Raw genomic sequence first — 27,346 nt, 5'->3', positions numbered from 1 at the left:
AACCCAACCAGGGCCATCCACGCGCCCCTTGCCTTCTTTTATACCGCCCGCCCCCTCCGCTCCACCCGCCCGTCCCGCCCTGCCCATTGCCGTAGCCTCCGTCCGAAACGGCCGCGGCCGACACGCGCCCGCTGGCCTGACCCCGGCCCCCACGCATGCGGCGAGACGCCGTCGCCGCCGGGCCCACGGCGGCAGGCGCCTTGCCGCCGATCGCCGCCACCCCCGTGCTCCCGGCGGATGCGGTGGTCATCGACGTCGAGGGGGCGCCGCTGCCGGCGGGGGGCCCTGGGACGGGGTGCCGGATCTGCCACCTCGGCCCCGAGGACTGCGTGTCGGCGGCGCCGGGGTCCGAGGTGATCCGGCTCGGCTGCGGCTGCAAGGACGAGCTCGGCGCCGCGCACCGGCAATGCGCCGAGGCGTGGTTTAGGATCAAGGGCGATAGGTATCTCTCGCTCTTCCCTTTTTCGGGCCCCGTGTCGCCTGCTTGTTCCGATAAGTGTGATTCCATTTCGTAATGCGGCATAGGTGTTTGTTGTAATTCCCTGGTGATATTCTGGCAGTTGCGCTTGGTAGCGATCTGCAGGTTTGCATTGGAGTCTCGTTCATATGCTTGCTCGGTTGTTCTGAATGGTTATAGGGTCATAGCCATTTTCTTACCAAGTTCGACCATGAATTGAACAATGCTGCTATCTTACTGCTGTAAAATTAACATGCTTATATACGATCAACTGTGTGTCACTTTGACCATCTGAACTGGTTCAGGATTGGTATGGAGCATGTATTCTAACATTGCTTAGTGTCCAATTGCATATCTCAAGAAAAATAAAAATTGAATACCTAAGGTAGCACCCTTGTTTTTGCGAAAGCGTAGATCGGTAGATGGCAGAGTTAAAGCAAAGAACTATTCGTGCGCCGATGCTGGACTTCTGCTTTTCAGCATTTGTGTCGGTGATCTGTGACTGTCTCAAGCTTTTGCTTTTATGTCACCTCACATGAGTTGTTTTCCTTTGAGATTGGAGTATCCTGACATTGCTACAAACCGAATTGATCTAGCCAGGTTTACTTTCTAGTTAGCAACTAGCAGCACTTTCCTCTGCTTATAATCTTCTTATTTTCATGGTCTCGTATTAGTTTGTTGTCTGATGTCTGCAACTTGTATAAAGTAACTAAGAATTTAAAACCTTCAATTACTATGCAGGCGCTGCGAAATATGTGGTTCAGATGCCAAAAACATTACTGGGTTGGAAGTGAAAAAATTCATGGAGCAATGGCATGGCCGAAGAGTGGCAAACATCCAAACAACACAGGAGAGAGAAAGTCATTGCTGGAGACAGCAGCCTTTCTGTAATTTCTTGTTAGCAAGCATACTGATTATTTTCATGCTACCCTGGTTTCTCCATGTAAATTTATTCTGACTTTGCTGCCACTATTGGGTCATATGAATTCACGGCTTGTTAGCCCAGCTACCATTCAAAGGATGGATTGTGTAGATATTTGTAGGCAGAACCACAGCACAGCTCCTGAAATATATATTTTTTGAAATTTCCCATTTTGATACCTTTTCTATGTAATTATTTTTAACCAACTCAAGACTACTTTGGCTTGGACGCTTGAGGACATTGTGAACTTATAAACAAAATAAAGTGCAGGACGATGATTACTGAGAGAAGAATTCCGGTAATATGAGACTTCCGATTTGAAAGCATGGCACTGAGTAATTTATTTTTGGGTCAAGGAGTTCTGTTTGAGGTTCAGAAACGTTGACTGTTGATGTGCTGCCATCTCCATTGATTTACTATTTTGTTCTGTATGCATGAGGATACAGGTTAATATCCGAAGAGATGCATGGTTTCAGGGGCTTTCGCAGGTCGTTGGACAGGCAATAAGGGTCTAGCAAATGAACTATAATTCCATATTACATCGCTGTAAGTGTTTTTTTTACGAATGTTTGGTCCAATGGACCGGTCTGTCTAACTGACTTGTTTAGCTTACATATTATGAACCTGACATCTTTACTTAAAAGGACCTGCTCTTGTTGTGTTTTACTTTGCTTCTATGACTTGACTTCTTCATTCTGTGATTCTATCTTCATTGCTGACACGAGAGAATGATCATCTTTGTTCTGAAAGCGAGGTAATGGGTGTTGTAGATATAATCCAAATGTCACTCTCCCTTACCAGAAAGTTGGGACTATGGTAATTCCATATGAAATCTTATGCAATTTTTCAATGCCTTACCTAAGCATGTTGACTTTCTTTATCCCGTTTGGTTTCTCTTTTTAGTGAAATTATGGCCCATGCTGGTTGTAAATCAAGAAAATGCAGGCATGCGTTTTTTTGCTGCCATCTACCAACAGGTATTTGCATTTTACTCTCAAATCATCCCAATGATTAGTCACAAATCATGAAATGTTCTGTCAGTAAACGGTAGCTAAGAACTCTCCAGCTATCAGAATGCTCAACTTCCAAAGAGGTGTCATTAAATCAACTTAAAAAAAAGAAATATGATTTCCGACTGGCATCTCATACATAATATCTGCTTAAAAAAGTATGTAATCTTGTTTTTCATCCCTTCTCTGTGATAGTTTGATGTAGTTTTACCTTATTGTGAGCAAGGCTCAATGTCTGAAATCTTCAGTAAGTCACTAATGTGCACCATCTTGACACAAGTGATTTATTTCTTTTTGCATCATAACATTAATCCTGATTCTTAGAATTCAGTCAATTGACCATTAAGCCTAACATTTTTCCCACCCCAACAGAATCGGGAGCCGTTTAAAAGAAGCAACATAAATGAATCATTCATTAATCCAAACCATGCAATTCGTTTATTGGGTAGTACTAGAACCCTTAGTACTGCTTATTGCATCTCTCAAGTCTGGTTGCACTCCTGAGATACCTCCATATGAAAATGTATGATGCTATATTCTACAGCTTTTGTTTAACAGTATCTACCGTTCCTGACTTGCATTTGTCTACTAAATTTTGGTAAGACACTATATTTATAGGTCTTATGACTGCAAATATTGGTGTATACAGTTTTGTTGCGTGGCACTGAGATTGCTAGTTTTGTGCCTTGCTCCAAATTCCAACCAGCATATTTAGTTGTAGCTGATGGACAGTTTTCCAGAGCACAATCGTCATACTTATTAAGCAACACCTTTAGTTTGCAGACAACCTATTAACCTGTATTCAGATACCTGCTCTTTCTTATATGCATCTACTGAGTCAGTTTAGTAGCCTTCATTTTTGCTTAAGCTGACGGCAGCCATTAGAGGAGTGATCTAAAGAGGATTGAATAGTGCAGCTTGTAGTATTTGCAATTTGGAACCACTATATTATTTCACATTATTTTTTATTACGTGCAAACAAAACAATTATTTCAATGGGAGTGTCAGGCAATCACTATTATTGCTGGAAGGGCAATTTCCATGTTCTATCACACTTTGCTTAATCATCATAGTCAATTCTCTAATTGATGATATCGTGAGTGAAGTGGACCATTTCTAATTATTATTGCAGTATGATGTATGCCACTAACCAGACGCAGAAAGATGGGGCAACAAATGATCAATTATACAGGCAAAAGAGGTCGTGAGTGGCGTAGAGCTAGAACGTAGTCCAGACAAACAGTTTTGTGTCATGCTAATGCTCCCTCTCCACATCATCACATTTCACATGGTACTTGGAATGATAAGATATAACTTTGTGTATTTTTAACTAGGTAGGACAACCGGGCAACCGCCAGGGTCACAGAGCTGCATTATTTTCAACTGTGGCGCCTTATTTCAACATTAGACTTCTTTTTTCTTATATTAACACATCGTGTAAAACATTGCTTCATGTACACAGTAGTGGGACATGAAATCATTTGAAACACTCTTCCACGTTTGCTTTATTGCAAAACTAATCATGAGAAGAATGTGTGCTAGCATCATAGTAAATTACAAATGGAAAGAGTTTAGTGACAGTCCTACCAAATTGAACTGCTTGAGGGTGAAATTTAAGGGGATATGTAGACTAGCCATTCTTGTCTGTGCATAGTTCTATATGGTTTCAGTGTGAAATCTTGGCATTTATGTTTGATTTGCTATTTCTTTCTCCAAGTCTGCCTTGGTTAAGGAATTTGCTTGGTATCGGTTGCCTTCTTAGATGTCTAATAAGTTACTGATGGTAAAAGTGCGTTGTACGTCATAACGCATATGTATCGGTTCCCTTGAATATGCATAGTAAGCTGTAAATTCAGATTTAATACTAACACTAGTCTCAGTGGAGATTTCATCAAGAGTTTCACAACCATTAAATAACATGCCACATCAGGTCATTATGAGGAGAGAGGAGAGGGAATTTCATCATATGTGAGAGGAGTTTCATCACCATGAAACCCAGCAGGCACAGTTATTTAGTTCTCAGTCTTGGTAACTGTGTTAGGAAACTGTGCACTGATATTAGTAGAGATTCATTTTTTTGGGGTCTATACCAATGCAACCATCATTTGACAAAGGGCACACTTAATCTTGATGATGCTTTGATTCTCAGTTCACCAATGAGGAGCGAAGACCGGCCATTGCGTTTGATTAGCCGCGCCTAGCCGCCTACCCCACATGAGGCCATCATTAATCAGGCTGCTAACGAAGCTATCAGCAATCCGATTAATCTAACACGATCTGAAAGAGCTTAGGGACTAGGGGCCTCTCTGCTTCCAGCGAGAAGAATAACCGCTCCACCCATGCTTAATCTTTCGTGGCAGATCAGTAGGCACGGCGTGATGCATGGAAGGAAGAAGATAGAGAAGCCTGACAATACGAGGTGACCGGATGGTACGTACTAAACTATACTGTCATTGATGACGGATCATTGATTTGATGAACGAAGCTGCGACAGCGATGGCACTGGGACTGGGTACATTCCTGACGACCTCTTACAAGGAAAAGTCAGCCGGTTTGCATTGAGAGCTTCTATATCCATCTCAACGTATAGGTCTAACTTGGAAACTCCAATCCCTGTGGGATCCATCTCAACATATAGGTAATTCATGAGGATATAATTTTAATTATCATCTTAGTTTTTAGTGGGGTTTTCCATCCCTAGGTTTTGCTCCCCCTTGCTTTCAAAAGGTGCCGTAAAGTGTATTGTGTTTGGTTAGAACAACTTTTTAACCAATGATTATTTTATCAATAAGTTTGTTCTTGTGACACAAGATAATCTTATAAGATTACTCCCTCCTAAGACTACTCCCTCCGTTCCAAATTCTAGGTCATTTTAACTCCTAGACATACACTATATCGGCGTGCAAGGAGGGAGTAGTTTTTAAAATCACTTACGTATCAATATATGAATATACGCACGCACACTTTGTCTTTATTTTCTTATGAGCAACTTCAGATTATTGAGTTGTGGTACCTTGATATCGATTGTCACGTCTTCTAGTGCTAAAAGAATAATTAGCCGAATTCAAAACTATATCACGGGTGAATAAGTTAACTAGCTATGAGAAAACTACACTACTACACAGCTGTCCATCACCGCGACCTATCAAAGTATCACTGTTGGTCCAATAATTGATGGGGCTGTCAGTCGTTAGGACCACGGCGGTTTGACCCAATGAGCCGGCAGTGAAGGTACTCGTAACACAATCCATCCATCTCCGCAGTAGATGAACTCTGGTGTAGTAGTACAATACAAGTAGAATACTGCAACCACTCCCGGTCACAAAGTTACCTTCCGTCTCACGTGGAATGCGGCAACCACTAGCAAATGATGCCCATGCACTGCACCAGTGCACCTGATAGTAGACACACAAAGTCCAAACGAAACGGTCACGTAGACTTACACTTGCCTATAAGTGGGTTAAATGGTTCCAGTACAACGTTGATCCAGCGATTTCAATTCAGAGCACACGCACGTACTGACGTACACACACCCCCTTTAAAAAACCCCCGCCCGCATCCGTTCCGTTCCACGGCGAGCAAAAGCGCACACGAGATAGACAAAGCCACTCAACAGCGCGCGCGTTCCAGATCGGTGAGATGGACTCTTCCGGGGGCGACCGCTACAGGTCTCACCTGGCCGGCGAGGGCGAGAAGAACACCGTGTGGCGGCACGGCGCGCCGCCCACGTACGACGCCGTGAACGCCCTCTTCGAGGCCGAGCGCACACAGGTTCGTTCGCTGCTTTAATCGCTCTAGTTTCTTCTTCTTCTTCTTCACGTGTGCACATGCATGTCCAGTCGTAGCAGCGATCCATCTCCCCTTGCAAACGCATGCAGGAGTGGCCGGCGGGGTCGCTGGAGGAGGTGGTGCAGAACGCGATCAAGACGTGGGAGATGGAGCTGTCGCACAAGGCGCGCCTCTCGGACTTCAAGTCGGTGAGCCCGGGGCGGTTCACCCTGTCCGTGAACGGCGGCCGCGCGCGGAGCGGGGAGGAGACGCTGGCCGTGGGCAGCTACAACGCGCTGCTGGACAGCCCGCTCCTGGCGAGCGCGGGCGCGTACGACGCCGCGGCCGAGACGTTCGCGTCCTCGCACGACCTGTTCCGCGCCGCGTTCCCGCGCGGGTTCGCGTGGGAGGTGCTTGGCGTCTACTCCGGCCCGCCCGTGATCGCCTTCAAGTTCCGGCACTGGGGGCACATGGAGGGGCCCTACAAGGGCCACGCCGCCACCGGCGAGAAGGTCGAGTTCCGCGGCGTCGCCGTCCTCAAGGTTGCTGCGTTTCCTTTGCCCCACGCGCCTTATCAGTTACAGGCTAATACTAGGTTAGCGCAACTGCAAGATACCTATACGCACAAGTAGCGATCGGAAGTCAGGATCACGTGTTGGTAGAAATATCGTCTCCTCTACCTCTTTGCTTTACGGGATTCGCCACTCTCGTCCCCTTTTCCTCAGTTTTCTTGAGCGATCTCCTTTAACCCTTTCTTTTATGGCTATGGATCGTGATCAAAATCAAATTGATCGTTTTGTCATTTTCACCCAAATCTGATATACTCCAATAGCAAAGTAATAATTGCGCTGATCCTTATCTCTTCCTTATTTGCACCACAAATCAAGCAAAGGAATAAAAAGCCAAAATTGGACAATGTCAAAAGTTTTCAGCCTGTCACTGACCTGCTACTGTGTGTGTGCGTAGGTGGACGAGCAGCTGCGGGCGGAGGACGTGGAGGTGTACTACGACCCGGGCGAGCTTTTGGGTGGGCTCCTCAAGGGCCCCAAGGTGGCTTCCTCCGAGGAGGAACGCGGCGAGGTGGTGCTCGCCGAGAGGCTCAGCGAGGCGGCTACCGTGTCGGCGTCCGGTGCTGACCCGCCACCGCGAGCCTGCCCCTTTCTAAGCTCCGGGAAGCCGCAGTGATCAGCCAACCAAGATGGCGGCCTGGCGAATAAAAACGTGTCCAGAGTCTGTGAACCTCATCGGGGTACTGTACTGCATTAATTGTTGTTTCGTGATCTGAAGAAATTTGGACACTGGAGGACTCCTGGGAAGAAGGACAAGCCTGAAAGTGAAGTTGATCGTGTTGTGTAATATTCGTTGAACAACAAAAAAGAAGTTGATCGTGTAGTGTTAGTGGAATAGTGGTAGTGTTTGTTGATTGCTCTTTCGTTGTTGGAAGCCGTCGCCTTGGCTTATCTAAGTACCAGCAATAATGTCAGCTTTGTGGAAAAGATTGTTTGTCTGCCGGCTTAAAGTTTGTGGAAAGTGAAATGCGTTCCCCAGTGATTCGGAAAGAAAAGAAGTGGCACGGATGAAAGAGATCCATCCAAGGTATCATCGAGATCGCAACGTTCACCACTTCGACGATAAGTTTGGATTATTGACGCATGATGTCTCAGCTTGTTAGTTTTACGATTCAATACCACGGACCGGACGACCAATTCCTAACCTTTGCTTGGAGAAAAATGAACGCACTGAGCTCTGGCACGATTTTATGTCTTTTTTTTTTGCGGGAAAAGAGTGCTTTCATTTCATCAAGACACACGATTTTATGTCTTTATACATTTTGCATTGAGATGCTTTCTACGATTTTTACGTTTAAGATCCTATGTCTCCAATCCTACTTAAAATGTCTGGTCCAATCACTACGGGAAACCTTAAATTCGCCGAGTGTTTTTTTTTGCCGAGTGTTTTTTTTCGGACACTCGGCAAACAAGCTCTTTGCCGAGTGCCAAGCCAAAAACACTCGGCAAAAAAAAAACACTCGGCAAATAGGGACTTTGCCGAGTGTCAAATGAAAAACACTCAGCAAAGCCCCCTGTTTGCCGAGTGTCAAAAAAAAACACTCGGCAAAGAGGGGGGTTTGCCGAGTGTCAAAAAAAACACTCGGCAAATAGGGGGGTTTGCCTAGTGTTTTTTTTGACACTCGGCAAAAAAATAATTTTTTTTCTCTTTTCACCATGAAATTTTTTCTACTCCCTACATACAACATGTGGTACTCCATGTTAAAATTTGGTATATTTTTGAATTTATTTGCTATATTTATTTAATTAATTGCATTTCAAGGGAATTTTTGGTATAAGTCAAATTTGAACTGCAAGTGATTCAAATTATGGAATAAAATGAGTAGAAAAATGATATTTATGTTATTTGGACCAATTTGAGACCTGACCCATGAAATGAAAAGAAATTTCGAACATCTTGTTCAGGAAACACGACCATGAACGTGTGGCAGTAGTATTTTTAAATTGTAAAAAAAACAATCAAAGTCTGAAAATTATGAGATTTGCCATGATGTGATGATATAATACGTGGAGGCTGTGGAAAAAAATTGAGAAGATTTTGCACATTTTATCATGTACGATGATTACAAACCGAAGCATCTCAGAAGAAGAATAGTAACTTTGAGAAGGATTCGAAAAAATTTAGAGTCGAAGTGACGGTCGAGTTCGGTTTGACTACAAAACTTTTTGTATAGTCAGTAGAGAACCTATATTGGTTCGTGTGAAAATTTGGTATTTTTTTGAAACTGTTGGATATTTTTTAAATTTTTTTCAAAAAAATTTTGCCGAGTGTCCACGTAGGACACTCGGCAAACAGGCGGCGCCAAACAAATATCGCCCCCCCCGGCCCCCTCCCCACTCTCCTCTCTATCTTCCGCACGCCTCGGCCCCCTCCCCCCACTCTCCTCTCTTCCTCCGCACGCCGCCGCCGCCGCCGCCACCGCCCGCCGCCCCCGGCCCCGCCGCCCCCGGATCCGCCGCCCCCGGCCCCGCCGCACCCGGATCCGCCGCCGCCCGCCGCCCCCGGCCCCGCCGCCACCGGATCCGCCGCCGCCCGACGCCCCCGGCCCCGGATCCGCCGCCGCCCGCCGCCCCCGGCCCCGGATCCGCCGCCGCCCGAGCAGGAGCAGGTGGTGGCGGTGGCGGCGGCGGAGCAGGTGGCGGCGGCGGTGGCGGCGGCGGCGGAGCAGGAGCAGGTGGTGGCGGTGGCGGTGGCGGCGGCCACGACTACGACGGCCTCTCCTACGCCTCCGTCGACCCCCAAGAGCACTTCGCTGTGCTCGACCTCGGCGAGCTCCGCGCCATCCACATCGACGCGTCGAGAGCCGAGGCCTGGGTCGGGTCCGGCGCCACGCTCGGCGAGCTCTACTACGCCGCCGCCGCCGCCAACCAAAAGTTTGGGTTCCCCGCGGGCAACTGCCCCACCGTCGGCGTCGGCGGCCACCTGAGCGGCGGCGGGTTCAGCGCCCTGTCGCGCAAGTACGGCCTCTCCGCCGACAACGTCCTCGACGCCGTCGTGGTAGACGCCGAGGGGAGGCTGCTGAACAGGAGCACCATGGGGAAGGACCTCTTCTGGGCCATCCGCGGCGGTGGCTGGCGGCGGTGTGGATGGCGGCGGCGGAGCAGGTGGCGGCGGCGGCGGAGCAGGAGCAGGTGGTGGCGGTGGAGATGATTTTTTTTATTTTTTTCAATAATTGTTCGCCGAGTGTTTTCTGGGCACTCGGCAAAGTCTTTGCCGAGTGCCCGACACAAAACACTCGGCGAACCAGTGTTTGCCGTCATGAAATTTGCCGAGTGTCGTTTGCCGAGTGTTACACTCAGCAAACGTTTCGCCGAGGGTTTTCTGGCCTTCGCCGAGTGCCCCAGGCACTCGGCGAACTGTCTGTTTCCCGTAGTGAATTCGGAACCTTGGTTGGTGAATAAAGGGTGCAGCTTTGGCGCAAAATAGGGAAAATCACCGAAAACGTACTTTAAAAATTCCGAAGAAAAATGACAAATACATAATGTCGCAAAACTTGATATTCAAAATTGTTTTGGAAAATCCATATGAAAATGACAAATGGCGGGTGCATATGCACCAGGGTAAAGCACATCTGTGGATGACACATGCATGCGAAAAATCATTTTTTAAAACTCTGAAGCACGTTTTGAGATAAAAAGTTCTACTGTTTTAAATATTTTTTTGTGCCATCTCACTGGGTTGCACCTGTAGATATATGGGCAAAATTCAGAGCCGGCAGCCCGGCACGGACTTATAGGGCCGCTATTTATATCGCACTCATCGGGTCGTGGGCTGTAGTATGTAGCCTGTCTACGCTCGGATGGGCCAGCCCAACTGCCCAACCTCAGAAAAACGAAGGGACGGGGCAAGCAAAACAGAACAAAACCACCTCACCGTCGTTGGCGTATCCGCCGAGACCCGCACCGGTTTGTTGGGTAGCAGCGTGCGCGACCACCTACCGATGCCTCCGCCCCGTCCACCGCCCCCCACTCCTGCTCCGTGTCCGCTTTTTCAGTTCTCCACAGCTCTCTCGCACGTCCTCCCAAGTCTCATCCCTCCGCCCGCGGCGCCCGCCTCTGCGTCCAGAGGAGGGAGGTGGTCGCCGATGACCGTTTGATCGGCCGTCGCCATGGGATGCGCCGGATCCACTCCAAAGACTGACGGTCTGTTCTTCTGCCTAGTCTCTCTCGGCTCCCTGCTGTTTCCCTTTCCTTGTTTTTGTGGTTCAGATTGGGATCTTGTGTAATTTTGTTCCTGAACCGAATTTATAATACAAGGGTGTAGTCTGTTAGCGCCTTGGTTCTTGTATAAGCTGAGTTGTGATTGGTAACTCGAATTAGCTGAGCTTGCTATCGATGTTTAGTTGAGCTGCAGGATCATCACTGCACTAAGTAGCAGGGAAGAGCCGTGATCGGCTTAGCTGCAGTAAGCTTCTTGTGATGGAGTTCGCACACAACAGGTGCAGGGAGAAGACATTGGTAGTACGACAAGGCAATTGAAGGGATGATATATCCTCTTTTTGGGGCAAAAAGGTAGATCAAACAGTTGATGGGAAGAGGAGGATATGACGATTTACACGAAAGTAAAATGGGACTGATAGTTTATTCTTCGTACTGACAGATGCACTTCTGCAGCTCTGCCCATGCCTAGCAAAATTAAAAGATGTGACACTATGAATGGCTAACTGAAATGATACTTTATTCTTGTTGTTGGGGGAAAGCCATTTCACTGGTTAAGCAAAATTGCTTTCTACAGTGTACCATAATCAAATATATGGCACTACGAAAGACAAATAGAAGCAATGGTTTAATCTATTCATAGGAGGAAAGCCATTGATTGATTAAGCGGATTTGCTATGTTAGATAGTTTTGTTTGTTTGCAGCAACCTTATCCATCAGACCCAGATCAGATAGGGGCAAGATGACAATATCAGATTGGAAGCATTCTTGTCTGTGCAGTTACCTTCCCTTGTTTGTTTAATTTTAGGCATGCTGTTAAACCAAGGGGCATGATTTGACTCTTCGAATTGTCCCGGTCCATCCTTGGTGTGCTAGTTTAAAAAATTTTAAAATGTTCATCAAGCTGTAACAGTTCTGTGGGCCAATCACTGTAAGTCTTGAATCTTGATAGTGACTTAGTGAGGTCAAATCTGTATCTTCTCCTGTTCAGCATGTGAAGAAGCTGCGGAGTATGAAAGTAGTGTCTTCACAATCAAGCTTGTAGACTACTCCCCAAATGACAAAAATAGTGCCAATTTGGAAAGCATGCAGTCAAACATTTAACAGTTTACTATCTTTTCATTATAGATGTTGAGTTGGCATGTGGATTTGTGGAAAAAGCATTTTCATAATATTATAACTTCTATAAATATACTACAATTGAAACTAATGTTAGAGGAAAATTGCATAGAGTGTCAATATCCAAATCAGTACTCATTTTCTTTACTAGAGGCACTAGTCGGTTTATTTTAAACTAGTCTGTTCAAGTATTTCATCGGCATGCTTGGAGCTTTGCTTAGAAAGAGCATAATGGCATCAATCATTTTTCAATGCTTGGAAGTAGAATGTTATTTGCCACCTTTTGTTGATGGCATTAGCTTGGTAGAATGTGCAAGTTGATTTGGTTTATTGGCAAAATGCATTGCTTATATACTGAGAACCATTCCTGCTGCTGATATACTCAGTTACTAATGCTCAACACTTTCTCTTTGTCTCAGATAATGGTAAGAAGCTGAAAAAACCAAAGCCTTGGAAGCACACCCAAGCAATAACTCTGGCACAACTCAGACAGATGCGTGATGAATTTTGGGACACAGCTCCTCACTATGGTGGACAGAAAGGTACACTGTTTATTTACATTTACTGATGGCAACCCCAGCTTTCTACTGCTAACATTTATTAGTGAATCTGTGATGCATTTATACTGCTCGGTGGACCACTCGGTTTTTTCCCCCCCTGAGATGAAGGCCCAGTCTGTTTTGATTGAGCTTGGCTAAATAAAAGCGTGCAGCACATTACTTTGCATTCACATCCAAATAATGTTGATTTTGCTGTTTTAGCATTTCAGCCCTCTAGTTGGTGTTAAACTTGACTTATCAAATGTTGTCTTAAAGGAAAAAAAGAGTATATTAGGTACCATAAGTTCATAAAAGAGTAACTCTAAAAAAAGTTCATAAAGAGTATGCAAAATAGAAATAGGCACCTGCTGTGTCGGCCACGGAATGAACATTTTCTCTGAGGGTTTGAATTTGTAATTGCCATGCAAATTTACCACAAATATATTTCTAAACTAGCGCTTTTTTTATGCTTGATTATGTGAAGGTTGGAGTAGAACATACATATGTTTGTGAATTACCTTAAGTTTATTTTCTTATTCACATAAATGTTTATGTTCTGGTGATGATGCTCAATAAACATGATAAACACAACCAAATAGTTGAAGCATTAGTGGCGGTATTTTTTAGTTCAAAGTTAACCTTTCTATTTCTTCCAGAGATTTGGGACGCACTTAGAGCTGCTGCAGATTCTGATTTAGCACTTGCACAGACCATAGTGGATAGTGCTGGCATCATCGTATCAAATTCTGACATGACACTTTGCTATGATGAAAGAGGTATGTTTTATACGACTTTTTTGTATTTCTTGTTCTACATATCATTTGATGTGATATGGTGATTCCAAATTATTAATGTCCTTGTTCACCATATTGCAGGTGCCAAATATGAACTTCCAAAGTATGTTCTAAGCGAGCCGACAAACTTGATTCGGGAAGGTTAAATTCATAGAATGTAAATGGTCCAATGTAAATTATGTAAATCACATTTATTCACTGACACAAATCTTGAACTGATTGGAACTGCAATAAAGTTATGTACCAAATTTCTGATTTCAGCTGTTCTCCTTCTAGTCACTTTTCCTGGATTGTAGCGCATTGAACTCTCATACGGTCGTACCTTGGAGAAGCAATAACCATAAACCTCAGCACACTGTAGCAACTAGTTGTCTCAACCAGTCAACAGTCTGAACTCTGAAGGACATTTCAAGGTTTTGTGGTTTTTGCCTATACCAATCACGTTCACTGATGCTTGCTTGAGAACCTATCATGTCCTTGCTCTGGCCGTCAAGTGGTGTGTCTGTTCTCAGTGTTTCTACTCCAGAACCTTTTGTTAAAGCAGAGGCGGCTCGCGTTGTTGCTGCATCCATCACCTATGGGCTATGGCATTTGTAAATGGTGCTGGCAAGTTTAGAGGAAAATCGGTTTGGCACTGGCCCTTTTTCTGCTGTTTTAGTTGAGCCATCACCTGCATAGATACTCTGCACCTAACCAGATCTTTCGTTTGACACTCTGACCTCCAGTACTGTCGTTCACTGTCTGTTGTTACCCTTGAATCGCTGCCCGTGCAACGCTTAGGGAGGCTCAATTATCTGACCTTCCTCGTTGGAATGACTTGTACAGAGTACCGACAGATTGTCATGTCTCTCTCAATCTCTGTTGTAATTCAGAGGATTTTCCAGCATCAGTACAAGGGCTGCATCTGGCGTTCATGATTGCTGCTGGCTGCTGATTTGATTCATTCACGGGCATCAGTATTCTCCTTGCTTTGTGGTTGGGGAGAGGGAGAAAACAGGAGGCAGACATGGGGCTTTCATTTGGGTTTGGAAGCAGGCCAGGTGATGATCAACTGGGACCTTTGCGTGCGTGCCAGATCTGAGATCCGGGTTCGGCTCGAGGTTCTTTCACGACCGGTCACATGAGCTCAGCTTTTGTGGGCTGGCGGGTTGTATTGGATTACGTTGTAGAAGCTGGGTAGAGTGATCCGTAGCAGTATGCACTATGCAGCCGAGATCCGGGGGTCCACTGGACCTGATACTTCATGCATAAAGAAGCATTTTTGGCAAGTTAAATTCAGTCTCGTTTATGAGTTATTCTTAGGGGGTGTTTGGATACGAGAGGTTAAACTTTAGGAGGGTCACATCGGATGTTCGGACGCTAATTAGGAGGACTAAACATGAGCTAATTATAAAACTAATTGCAGAATCCCTATGATAATTTGCGAGACGAATCTATTAAGCCTAATTAATCCATCATTAGCAAATGGTTACTGTAGCATCACATTGTCAAATCATGGACTAATTAGGCTCAATAGATTCGTCTCGCGAATTAGACTCCATCTGTGCAATTAGTTTTATAATTAGACTATATTTAATACTTCTAATTAGTATCCAAACATCCGATGTGACATGTGCTAAAGTTTAGGGGTCCAACCACCCCCCTTAGCTTCATTTTCCTTAACAAAGACTGCAGCTAGGGACGGAAAGAAGTTCAGCCAAAATAACTGGATTAATCTTTTGTCTAGTACTGCTGCCAGGAGTAGATTCCAGGACGCGCATTATAAACACGTTGGTACTCACAAACTAGACACAGAAAACCCCACAAAATAGTACGGTACTGGAAAGATGCCCAACAGCTCCTGACACGGCCACAGGCTATTTCAAATGTGCTACCCGCCCGTGCGCTCACTTGGAACTCCATCGTCAGTTCATGTTCATGGCCCGTCAGTTGCAGCCTTGCAGGAAAACAGTACTCCCGGCAAAATCAGGTCAGATGGACAAAAGGGCAAAGGCGGGCAGGCGGGGTCAGGATTCACGACCGAAGGTCATGTTTAGTTTCCCACCAATTCCCAACTTTGACACTATGCAAAAAGAAGATTCCCCATCACATCAAACTTGCGGTACATGCATGGAGTACTAAATGTAGACGAAATTAAAAACTAATTGCACAGCTTTGTTGTACTTTGCGAGACGAATCTTTTGAGCCTAATTAGTCAATATTTGGACAATAATTCACAAGTACAAACGAAACGCTACAGTGTGCTACAGTGCTGGCACAGTAATTTTGCATCTCCCAAATTTGCCAACTAAACAAGGCCGAAGAACAAAAAGCCTAGGGCACTGGCGAGTGAACTCAAAGCCTGCGCAGCTGCGCTGTGGCTGCAAAGCTACTTTTTTGTCCGGGCCAGATGCATGTGCATGGAGATGGGAGAAGCGCTTGTGCGGCGGCACACACGATGCAGGGTCCGCCATCGAGCGTTGTTTGATTGGAGCTCTGGTTCCCAAGTTCTTGCTCAACTGCTAGTTTATGCCGCGACGGGATTAGGCAAGATTCTGCCTACGGCTGGCTCTAGCTTATGCTAGTTTATGGCTGCTCTAGTTTATATACTGGTATTAGCCCACAAGTTATCCACATGCTGATCATAGCTTAGTTAGGATAAGCTAGTACAAGTGTTTTACTACCGGGATACTCCTAACTTTTCATCACAGCTAGTGCACTTGATGTAGCAGTCTAGTGATGGAAAACGTAGCTACTACTAGTGCACTAGAAGTACATCAAGTTGGGTGTCTATCCTCCAGCAAAGCTTGTTGGAGGAAAAGGATATTCTTTAGCATACTTAATTGTGGTGGGGAGGTGGTTAGGATTTGATAGGGAAAATGTTGTGCTCCGGGGATTGAGTGACCTAGAAGGCTTTAGATTCGACTGGCCCCCGTGCTATGCCTTTTCTTTTGTTAATACATTTTCTAACACTGGTAGGGAAGGTTTATTTATTATTCAGCAGCGCATGAACCTAAGCTATGCAGCATGAGCGACACCTATGGCAGCATCGTTACCGAGTTCATGTTCATGTACGCAGAAGCCTCGCGGGCACTGTGATCATTTTCTCGCTAATTGCATGGTGTGCTATAAAAGTAGCAGCACATTCCCCTTTCCAAACATGCTATGGATCTGAGTGTGAGATATGGGTACCCATAGATCCCCACCGACCAGGATACTAGCCGATCCTAACAGGTAGGTCCGCCCGACCAGAACGTGCGGGCCAAGGATATGAAGATACTTTAGCACAAGTCAAGGAGGCCGGACGATTCAATCAACCCGGATATTGCAGGACACGTATTATAATCCGTCTCAGATTATCTTTCATGTAACAACCAAGTAGATTAGATTCAAACCGACTTGTAACTCTAGGTTGTCAGCCTATATAAGGTGGCCAAGGGCACCTCCCAAGGGCATCCAATCCCACGCGAACTATTTCACGCACCAGCGCAAAGCAATACAAACCAGAATACATGACAGAATACATGACGTAGAGTATTACTCTCTGGAGGTCCGAACCTGTCTCTAAATTCTCGTGTTCTCGTGATCACCTTCGAGTTCTTGGTCTCACGATTCTCTTTGCCTACAAATCAACCACTTGGATAACCCTTGCCCTGCCGAGCTACTAATCCGACACTGCAATCTGAGTCTTCTAACTGACCATTCGAGAACAGAACTATTGTTGGATGTTGCTCTGCTCTTTGCGCTGTCTCTTCAAGAAGCTCAACGCAAAGTTGCTTTCTTTGGGGGTGTTTGGAAACACCATGTTAAACTTTAGCACCTATCACATCGGATGTTCGATACTAATTAGAAGTATTAAATAGTTTAATTACAAAACTAATTGTACAGATGGAGTCTAATTCGCGAGACAAATCTATTAAGCCTAATTAGTCCATGATTTGACAATGTGGTGCTACAGTAACCATTTGCTAATGATGGATTAATTAGCCTTAATAGATTCGTCTCGCGAATTAGACTCCATCTGTGCAATTAGTTTTATAATTAGCTCATATTTAGTCCTCCTAATTAGCATCCGAACATCCGATGTGACTCTACTAAAGTTTAGCACCTCGTATCCAAACGCCCCCCTTAGCTCTTTACACTGTTGCTGCTTTACTGTTTGTGTTTACAGAGAACTGCCTTCTCCTTGATCATGGAAGATGGAACTGTCTTCTCGCTTTCAGCGCCTCCTTGGCAGGCGCAGCGCCGGCAAGAAACCGAATCGACCGCCGCCCGTCTCCGTCAGCTGACGCTGCAGCAGAATCTGGAGTGATGATTTGAGCACCGCCCGGTCTGCCCCTGGGCCGAGCCGTAGTGTGCGCTTCGTCGCCGAGGGACGTGCGCGCGCGCGGGACAAGCATTCCTTGTGCGAATGATCCAGCCGAGTAGCCGTTCCCGATGATGGCCAGACCGGCCAAGCACGAGCAACAGCGGCGCGTCGTCCTGCCATTCAGGTCCCATCCCTCGTTGGCTATCCTAGTACCCTACTCCCTAGTTATCCACCGTGGCAATTTGCCAACACCCAAAATCATTGGCGAGCCACACCCAGCACGGGCTCAGCGTGATTACTCGCTCTCCCTGGCCCTATTCCACAACAGTACCAGATGTCCAGATGTGCACAGCTCGCCTCACGCGGCCGCCGACAGCCCGCCTGATGCACGTAAAAATGGTCCGCTTTTAGGTGATTTGAATTTTGTCATTTTTTTTGTGAATTAAAGTAGAACGGGTTTGAACCTCTAATTTGCAATAGAACATATCATAAGACGTACTATGAATTAAAACTAAGAAAGTACGATTTTTGCATGAATTTTGACTGTTGAGTGAGGCGTTTTTCATCGGAGAGGGCACTGTGGCCCGGAAACCCACGGCGCTGGCCGCTGGTAGCAGCACCAACAAAGCCGGGAGGCGAGTAGGCGACGGCGTACGCCACCCACGGCCGGTACGCGCACTTCTTTTACAGGCGAGACGGCTGCTTCGTGGTTTGTGCATGCGAACCGCGCAGCGCCTCACGTGCATCTGACACGTCGGCAGCCCAGGTGGTAGGCGGGAGCTAAGGCCTCCTCCAACGGCGGCACGTCAGCTAGCTCATAGCTAGGATTCCTGCAGACGTGGAAGAGAGAAAGAGGAAAAACTATGAGCTAGCGTGGGCTCAAGAGACAGGCTCAATCGCGCACCCCAAGAAGTATCGGGTCCGCCACGTGAGCACCTCCATCTCTTTCTTCTACCTCCGCTTCGCATAGATGCCGGTGCGAAAGGGATGAGCCGGCGGTTGCGCGCGCCATGGGGAGACGAGGCCGGACGAGTCGGACGACGCCGGTGCTCCGACAACGGCGACGTGGTCCGCCGTCGTCACCACCAGCTCTCGCCCAGGATGCGCTGGCGCCGGTGTCGGCTTCTCTGCCGCATCTTCCAAGGCCTTGCTACCTCGACCGCGCAGGATGGCCAGCAGAGGACGGCAGTCGGCGGCGCAGAAGAACAGCTGCAGGGCGTGCGACGCGCGGGCGGGCGGAGGGGCAACGTTACTGCAGGCAGGGCGCGATGGCGAGGCAGCAACCCACGGGCCGGTGCAGGCAGGGCAGCCGCACTGCTGGGCGGCGACGTTGCTGCCGTGAATAGTGAGAAGATGGGATCGTGGCCTTACATACTATTATTTAATTTAAATAATTTAATTACAAAATTAATTGCATAAATAAAGATTAATTCACGAGATGAATCTATTAAGTCTAATTAGTTCAGATTTAACCATGTGATGTTACAATAAATATTGCTAATCATGAATTAATTAGCCTTAATAGATTTGTCTTGCGAATTAGCCATGGTTAAGGGCCTGTTTGGATACCCTGTGTTAAAATTTAACAAGTGTTAAAGTTTTAACACTCTCAAATAGAGTGCTAAAGTTTAACACATTGGGGTGTTTGGATGATGCGTTAAACTTTAACACCTTTTGGTGGGAAATGACTCTATTGCCCCCTCATTTATGGCCGGCGGAGAGAGAGGGAGGAGAGAGAAGGGGTAACTTGGGAAAAAGTGGAGAGGGGGACCACTTTTAACACCTTTAGCAAGTTTTAACACCCCCTCCTGTGTTTATGAAAAATGGGTGTTAAACTTTGGGTTTGTTTGGATACCCTGTGTTAAAATTTAACAAGTGTTAAAGTTTTAGCACTCTCAAATAGATTGCTAAAGTTCAACACATTAGGGTGTTTGGATGATGTGTTAAACTTTAACACCTTTGGTGGGAAATGACTCCATTGCCCTCTCATTTATGGCCGGCGGAGAGAGAGGGAGGAGAGAGAAGGGGTAACCTGGGAAAAAGTAGAGAGGGGGACTACTTTTAACACCTTTAGCAAGTTTTAACACCCCCTCCATGTGTTTATGAAAAATGGGGTGTTAAACTTTAACACCCAACTTTTAACACAAGTGTTTGGATAGGAAAGTGTTAAAAAGTGTTAAAAGTGGGGTGTTAAACTTTAACACCCCCTTCCCAAACAGAGCCTAATCATAGATTAATTAGGCTTAATAGATTTGTCTCGCGAATTAGCCATGGTTAATGCAATTAGTTTTATAATTAGTTCTAGATATCAAACATCCGACGTGACCTGAATTAAAAATTAGTCCACGATAGAGGGGGTGTTTGGATACCCCTGCTAAACTTTAGCATCTGTCATATCAGATGTTTAGATACTAATTAGGAATACTAAACATAAGCTAATTACAAAACTAATTGCACAGATGGAGTCTAATTCGCGAGACGAATCTATTAAGCCTAATTAGTCTATGATTTGACAATGTGGTGCTACAGTAACCATTTGCAAACGATGGATTAATCATCCTTAATAGATTCGTTTAATCAGCCTTGATAGATTTGTCTCGCGAATTAGACTGCATCTGTGCAATTAGTTTTGTAATTAGCTTATGTTTAGTCCTTCTAATTAGCATTCGAACATCCGACGTGACCCTGCTAAAGTTTAGCCCCTAGCCTTCATATGTGCATTTAGTTTTGTAACTAGTCTATATTTAATATTAGTCTATATTTAATACTCCTAATTAATATCAAGTATCAAATATCCGATCCGATGTAACAGGGACTCAAGTTTAATCTCTAATATTCAAATAGGGCCTTAGCACCTCACTGCTGCGGCGGTATGTAGCACCCTCTGACCAAATCATACGCTGAAGTTGCTCATGGGTGAACGTGCTCTTGTGGTGGCTTACGGTGACATGGAGATGCCACGTCATGCTATGAGCTAGCAAGCTAGCTTAACCTTGGGGAGGCCTAATCATCAAAGTGGAAAACAAGTGGTCGTGAGAGTACCGCGGGGTAATTACTCCACTGACCGCTGGACCCCCAAGCCCGCACCGCAGCAACGGCACATTCCGGCGTGTCTTATCACCGGCTGGTGTCATTATTGCCGCGGCTTCCGGGGGCGACGCGACAATTTCACACCAGCACTCCAACAGCAAGCTGCTTCTGGCGCAACAGTGGAACACTGCCAGCCGCTTGTGCCGAGCCGGGGGGTTCGCCTGCAGTGCCCGTGGCGCCAGCGGCTGGCCACGCCCGCCGCAGACGCGCGGGCCCCGAAGCCGCCGAGCAATGGGCTCGTGGCGAATCCATGCCCCCGTGGCCGCGTGCCATGCCCTTGGGCTCCGCTCGGAAGTGAGGTCCTGAACTGATCCCCCAGTCCCCCACTCTCCCAGGCTAGGCTTCTCTCCCCACCCCGACGGCCCGACCCCGCGGGCGCGAGCCCCGAAAGCACCGCCCGCTCCCACACCCGGCACGAGGCCGAGGCCGCTCGCCACCCACCTAGTCGCCCAACTGACTCGCCCCTCCCCCTACCTCCGTCGCTCTTCCCGTGAAACCCTCCAGGATCCAACGAAAAAGGCGAAATCTCCGAACCACACCGCCATAATCATACGCCAACCGGCGCTCCCTTCCTCAAATGGCCTAGCGGAGGCGTCCGTCTCTCTCCCTCTCCCTCGCGCCGCAGCGGGGTGGGTGTGTGTGGCAGTGCTAGGAAAGGATACGCGCCGTGCCGCCCCGCAATGCCGGCGCCCGACCGTGCCGCGGCGGGGGGCGGGGCCGGGGGCCACCTTCGCGGCCACGCGCACCTCGCGAGCTGCATCCACCTGCGCCACCACCACGGGCACGGGGGAGCGGGAGCCGGGGGCGGGGGCGCGTCGTCGTCGGGCCGGAGGCGGAGCCCCGCGTCCGTGGCGTCCGCGGCGCTGATGCGCGACCTCCTCGCGCTGCAGCGCTCGCGATCGCTCCGGGACCCGTCCACGCGCCGCTCCGTCGAGTCGTCCAGGGTGGCGGCAGACCCCGACGCCGACACCGACGACGACGACATCGATCTCCCCGCCAAGTCCCGCCGCAGCGCCGGCGCCGCCACCACCTCCGGGGCGCTCAAGACGCTCCTCGACCAGCTCGCCGAGAACCCCCACCCCCATCCGAAACCCGGCCGGCGCCCGCCCCGCCGCTTCAAACGCCGGGCCGGCCGCCGCGCCACCGCCGCCAGCAAGCCTCCGGACCGCGCGGCCGCTCTCTCCGTCAACTCCAGCTCCCAGGAGGCCGTCTGCGGCAACAAGTACCTGTTCCACGGCGGCGAGGACGACGACGATGACGACGGGGAGGAGCTGCGGCACCATGTGTCGCAGGACTCGCGGAACGTGTGCGGCATTCCATGGAACTGGTCGCGCCTCCACAACCGCGGCAAGTCTATCCTCGACATGGCCGGCCGCAGCCTTTCGTGTGGCCTGTCCGACACTAAGTCGGCGGCGGAGCGAAAATCTGAAGCTGCCGCGGCCTCTAGCGGCCGCGTCAATGCCTCGCGTCCCCTTTTCCCTGTTAAATCCGAGAGGCTCGCCTCCTCGACGAGCTCGGACTCCGACGCGTTGCCCTTGCTCGTCGAGGCGGCCACCTCCGGTGCTCGCAACCGCATTGGCCGCATTTCCGGGAGCTACTCTGGAGAGCTTGGGATTTTCTCTAACCAGACCAGTGAGATGGATTCCGACCTGCTGTCTGAGTCTCAGTCAGGGCACAAGTCGCAGGCCTCACAGCACGGCCGTGGGCGTCACCGGAGTCTGACGCAGAAGTTCGCACCGAAGACATTCAAGGACGTTGTTGGACAGAGCTTGGTGGTGCAGGCTCTCTCCAACGCCATCCTGAGGAGGAAGATTGGGTTGGTGTATGTGTTCTATGGGCCTCATGGTACAGGCAAGACTTCATGCGCGCGGGTCTTCGCCAAGGCGCTCAATTGCCTCTCTCCCGAGCACCCTAGGCCCTGTGACTCGTGCACGTCGTGCATCGCTCACAATCTCGGCAAGAGCAGGAACCTGATGGAGATTGGGCCTGTTGGCAACATTGACATGGATGGCATTGTGGATGTCCTCGATAATGTCATGCTTTCACCAGCACCTTCACACTACAGGGTGTTTGTATTTGATGACTGTGATACATTGCCAGCTGACACTTGGAGTGTTATCTCTAAAGTGGTGGACCGGGCTCCTCGTCGTGTTGTGTTTATCCTTGTCAGTCCAAACCTTGAACTTCCTCATATCATCCTGTCAAGATGCCAGAAGTTCTTTTTTCCAAAGTTGAGGGAGTGCGACATTGTCAATACATTACAGTGGATTTGCACCAGCGAGAGTCTAGATGTTGATAAGGATGCACTGAAGCTAATTGCGTCCCGTTCTGATGGGTCTTTGAGGGATGCTGAGATGACTCTTGATCAGCTCAGTTTGCTGGGACAGAGGATCTCCTTGTCTCTTGTCCAAGAATTGGTAAGAAATCTCACAAGCATTAGGATGTCATTACGTTTTTTAGCCACATTAGTTTGTACTTTCTATGGCTGAATATAAATATCTAGAGAATTTATGGTCAAGATCTTGATAACTTGAGAGCTGCTGAAACATGTCGCATAATTAAATAGATAGAAGTAGTGTGCAAATTCGTTTCCCCATATAATCTAGTATTCAAACATCCTATAGGTAGGTGTAAACTGCAAGTGTTATTGCCTGACTGATGTATTCTTATTTCTGTGCTGAAGCTGAACTTAAGGACGTTAAAAATTTAATATCCCTGTCACAGATCATAGCTTTGTGTTCGCATAGTGCTCTTCATCTTCAGCTCTGCTCTGTGACAACAGTAACATTTTAGTGTTCCCTGTTTGTTTTACAGGTTGGTCTGGTTTCTGATGATAAACTGGTTGATTTGCTGGATCTGGCACTATCTGCGGACACCGTAAACACAGTGAAGACACTAAGAGACATCACAGAAACCGGTGTTGAGCCTTTAGCACTGATGTCTCAACTTGCCACAATAATTACTGACATTCTTGCTGGTTCCTATGCATTTACACGAGAAAGGCCCAGGAGAAAGTTCTTCAAACGTCCTAGTTGTAAGCAATTGTTTTTAACCATTGGATAACTCACTATATATTTTGTCCTCCAGCCTCTCTGTTCTCTTGGCCAGAAAATCAATTGTTTTAAAAGAATGTATCTACGTTGGCATAATCTAGTTTTTTTTTCGTATAAATTTCAGTGTCAAAAGAAGATATGGAAAAACTACGCCAGGCCTTGAAAACACTATCTGAAGCTGAAAAGCAGTTGAGGGTCTCTAGTGACAAAACAACCTGGCTTACAGCTGCTCTGCTTCAGCTTGCTCCTGATAAACAGTACCTGTTGCCAAGTTCATCAACTAGTACAAGTTTGAACCATGGTGGGTTGGTTGGTTCCTTTCCTGATAGGGATATGGCAAAGACCTCAGCAATTGAGCATAAAGGTAACGTGGTAGGCACCTCTTATGGGGAAAGGAGAACTGTTGAACACACAGAAAATGGTCATGTGTTGTCAACCAGTTCTGTCAGAGGAAATGAGGGAACTAAACACAGAAAAGCCGAAAATGAAATGATCTGGCAAGCTGTGCTTGAGAGTATTCAGTCAGATACATTGAAAAAAATGATGGCTAAAGAGGCAAGGCTAAGCTCTGTCAGCCTAGGCACAGGTAAGGTTCTCAGTCTGACATCCATATCAATGTTCGCAATGGTTACATTGTGGCAAAAGTTCCCCGCAAGATCTTGCTCAAGAATATGTTTTCCATAGCAGATGAGCTCAAGAAAATCTCTTTCCGAAATAATTGTTAACAGTATAATCAGACGATTCGGCCAGATTTTACTTGCTTTTATCTGTGGGTATTGGTGGCTGTAGTAATTACTGGCACTTGTCTGAAGTTAGAAGCAATACTCATGGATGATTTGCATCCAGGCTCAGTGATTACAGAATTTTCTCTGAAGAAAGCATCAAGTATCTATTATTGGGTTGATGACAACCTTTTGAATGTAGGAGCATAAACGTTATAACTTTGTTGAAGTCAAAACTGTACGAGAGAAAGTAGTAATGTATCTAGCTAGCTAAGCTCGTCGGATCCTATTTGTACTGCTTTAACTTTTTACTGTTATCTCCTTGCACATATATTCTAAACTGCGATACCTTTGATACTGGTTAATTAGTATTCTCAAACTCAACTGTACAGCTTTATGTGGTCTTTTGCTTGAGTACCTGATGTAAACTATTGCTAGACTGTCATTCTAGCAGACCTTTTTCTAACATCAGCTTCTCTCCTTCCAACAGCCCCGACAGTGCAGCTATTATTTAGCTCTCGTGTCAACAAGTCCAAAGCTGAAAACTACAGAGCTCAGATTCTGCAGGCATTTGAGTCTGTTCTTCGTTCTGCTATAATACTTGAAATCCGATATGAATCAAAGGATGGTGCGAGAGCAAGTCATGCTCCGTCAATGTTTCCTTACCCTGAGAATGATTCTTCCAACACAACAATGAGGAGGTCCTTCAGTAAACATAGTCTGCTCTCTTCTGGAGGTGAGAATCTAATGAGGCGGCTTAAAAAGGATAGTGTTGTTAAGGGAGCTAGCTCTAGTAAGACTAGATGGATGCAATCTGATCCCCACATACTAACAGAGGGTGAAATAATTGAAGTTGGGCCTTCTCACATGCATTGGCATGCTCAAACAAATAATGGTGTTCTTGACGTAAATGAAAGAAGAAAGGAGAATGTATGGGAGGAAGAAGCTTCGTCATCACTGAACCAAGAGAGCATTACTAGTTGGAAAGGAAGAAGTGGGAACAAGCAGCGTCAACAGAACAGCATAGTAAAAGGAAAGGTATCCCTTGCTCATGTTATTGGGAGGGCTGAAGCTTGTTCTCAACGAGGAGGCTGGTCTAGACGAAAGGCTATTTCAATTGCTGAAAAGCTAGAGCAAGAGAACTTGTAAGTGTTGTTATCTTGTGATCAATTCAATCAAACTTTCTTATATAAGAACTCATGTGTTTTCACATCACAAATAAAATATGTATAACAAAAGTGCTACCAATATCCAACAAGCTCATAATAATTTTCCTGAAATCATAAGGGTCGTTAAACGTGTTGAGTTGTCAATGCTCCTTACCATTGTAGCACACGTTTGACTCATTTGCCTATTGAGATTATGCATTTGTACTGCTACTGCATGTTTCTCAATGGGAAAGTGTTTGCGTCCAGGAGGTTGGAGTCTAAATCAAGGAATCTACTATGTTGGAGAACTTCAAGAACTCGACGGAAGGTAAATCTTTCATATTTCTATTATGTCATAATTTGTGGATACTCACTGAACTCAGTGCTAATGGGTCTTTGAATACACACTTTGGTTTGTATCACCTATTTTCTTCTTACCACTTGTTTGTGTATAAAAACTTGGACAAATAATTTCATATATTGAAAAAAAACTTGTCTGCATATATAGTGTATGTATATATGGCAGCAAGCTACAGTTAATCTTGGATGTCTTCGCATTGGATGGTAACTAAAAGCCTCCTTTCAGCTGCACTTGTATGGATCTGATTGTTATCCTTAATTTGGTCATTTCTTGAGTCAATGACTCTTTAAACAAATAGATCTTTTCTCAGTAGTGATGTTTTTGTGCGGAGTACCATACTACCATGCCTGTAAAAAAGAATAACAAAGTATGTCATCTTGCACCCATGCTAGTTTTCCGCAGATAAATTGAATTGACTTCTGACATTCTTGCGGAAGTTTGCATCTCATTGATATGGCTGCCGATCATAAACAAGTGTAGATTAGCATATGTTTATACTCCTTTGGGTAGTGGCAATAGTATAGATGGTATTCACCAAAATTGTGGCCAAATTATATTAGTTTTTATAGTTTTTGTGTATTTGCGGAGTTTATAGTATTTCTGTGATATTATAATCTTAATATGTTTTATAGGTATGTAAAGATATCAATTATAGGTCAAAGTTATGTTGTAGGAGCATGGCGCTATCCAAAACAGTAGTCTCTTGTTGCTGGAAGGGGTATATGTCGGACCAATTGCCAGTAGGGCACATGTGAATCCTGTTTAGCTTAGAGCAGAGTTTCATGAGATTTTTCCTTTCTCCAGCTAATCCAATTATTTCGCTGCAGCTCTCTTCAATCAAGGTCAGGAATCGAAGGTCGCGTGCTATATCAAGGCTCATCTTATGCGGAAGATGCATTTCGACCAAATCTCCGAGATAGAAGACTTTGAATCGTAGATTTTACAAGCAGTTAACTTAGCACTCATAATTTATTTAGTCTGTATGTTGTAGGCTGTTGCCGTGTCAGTCTGTAGACCCCCCCCCCTTTTTTTTTTCTCTGATCTATTATGTATATTTCTTGACATGTAAAGAACGATGATAGGAGTTGCATAGCAAATTCTTCTGCGAAATGCTCTGTAATTTTTTTAAAGGTCAATCAGAATAAAACTTGTATTTGGAAGCCTCTCTAACAAATGTCTTGGTCTCCGCTGATACTGAACACTGATGTAGGTCTGTATTCGCAGTTCAACTACAGGCTACAGCTCCAGACCTCCAGTTATCTGCTTTAGGAAAAGAATGCCCTAGAGGGTTCAGTTCGGACATGGTAGATAACATTACCAGCTTTGGGTTATAGGAACGGCGCAGTCG

The 27,346-nt window shown here is 46.4% G+C and overlaps 5 protein-coding genes across 7 annotated transcripts; all 5 read left to right on the top strand.

Annotated features, from left to right (window-relative positions):
• Positions 1-56: 56 nt before the first annotated feature.
• Positions 57-1,672, top strand: LOC117855744 (uncharacterized). The gene is made up of 2 exons (XM_034738120.2): positions 57-442; positions 1,199-1,672. Exons 1-2 carry the CDS (start codon positions 156-158, stop codon positions 1,413-1,415), a joined length of 504 nt encoding a protein of 167 aa, XP_034594011.1. The 5' UTR covers positions 57-155; the 3' UTR covers positions 1,416-1,672.
• A 4,202-nt stretch (positions 1,673-5,874) lies between these two features.
• LOC117855106 (pathogen-related protein) lies at positions 5,875-7,676 on the top strand. 3 transcript variants are annotated; one of them, XM_034737381.2, is made up of 3 exons: positions 5,875-6,160; positions 6,268-6,752; positions 7,124-7,676. In XM_034737381.2, the coding sequence occupies exons 1-3, from the start codon at positions 6,029-6,031 to the stop codon at positions 7,320-7,322; spliced, it is 816 nt and encodes a 271-aa protein (XP_034593272.1). In that variant the 5' UTR covers positions 5,875-6,028; the 3' UTR covers positions 7,323-7,676. The 3 variants fall into 3 exon arrangements, with proteins under 3 accessions (XP_034593272.1, XP_034593273.1, XP_034593274.1); XM_034737382.2 differs by having other exon boundaries at positions 5,879-6,160; positions 6,268-6,699; XM_034737383.2 differs by having other exon boundaries at positions 6,020-6,160; positions 6,229-6,752.
• LOC140222896 (berberine bridge enzyme-like Cyn d 4) lies at positions 7,356-10,463 on the top strand. The gene is made up of 3 exons (XM_072294017.1): positions 7,356-7,406; positions 9,473-9,807; positions 10,418-10,463. Exons 1-3 carry the CDS (start codon positions 7,356-7,358, stop codon positions 10,461-10,463), a joined length of 432 nt encoding a protein of 143 aa, XP_072150118.1.
• Positions 10,464-10,630: 167 nt separating this feature from the next.
• Positions 10,631-13,596, top strand: LOC117854493 (uncharacterized). The gene is made up of 4 exons (XM_034736702.2): positions 10,631-10,869; positions 12,423-12,545; positions 13,199-13,318; positions 13,418-13,596. The coding sequence occupies exons 1-4, from the start codon at positions 10,836-10,838 to the stop codon at positions 13,480-13,482; spliced, it is 342 nt and encodes a 113-aa protein (XP_034592593.1). The 5' UTR covers positions 10,631-10,835; the 3' UTR covers positions 13,483-13,596.
• A 7,459-nt stretch (positions 13,597-21,055) lies between these two features.
• Positions 21,056-27,161, top strand: LOC117855282 (protein STICHEL-like 4). Its single transcript, XM_034737589.2, has 6 exons — positions 21,056-23,131; positions 23,529-23,748; positions 23,892-24,353; positions 24,980-25,634; positions 25,905-25,965; positions 26,826-27,161. Exons 1-6 carry the CDS (start codon positions 21,395-21,397, stop codon positions 26,916-26,918), a joined length of 3,228 nt encoding a protein of 1,075 aa, XP_034593480.1. The 5' UTR covers positions 21,056-21,394; the 3' UTR covers positions 26,919-27,161.
• The last annotated feature ends 185 nt before the right edge of the window (positions 27,162-27,346 follow it).

This window comes from Setaria viridis, chromosome 5, assembly GCF_005286985.2.
Source record: "Setaria viridis chromosome 5, Setaria_viridis_v4.0, whole genome shotgun sequence".
Classification (NCBI taxonomy): domain Eukaryota; kingdom Viridiplantae; phylum Streptophyta; class Magnoliopsida; order Poales; family Poaceae; genus Setaria; species Setaria viridis.
The sequence above is the reverse complement of the archived record's forward strand: the minus strand, read 5'-3'. Positions and strand labels throughout refer to the sequence as shown.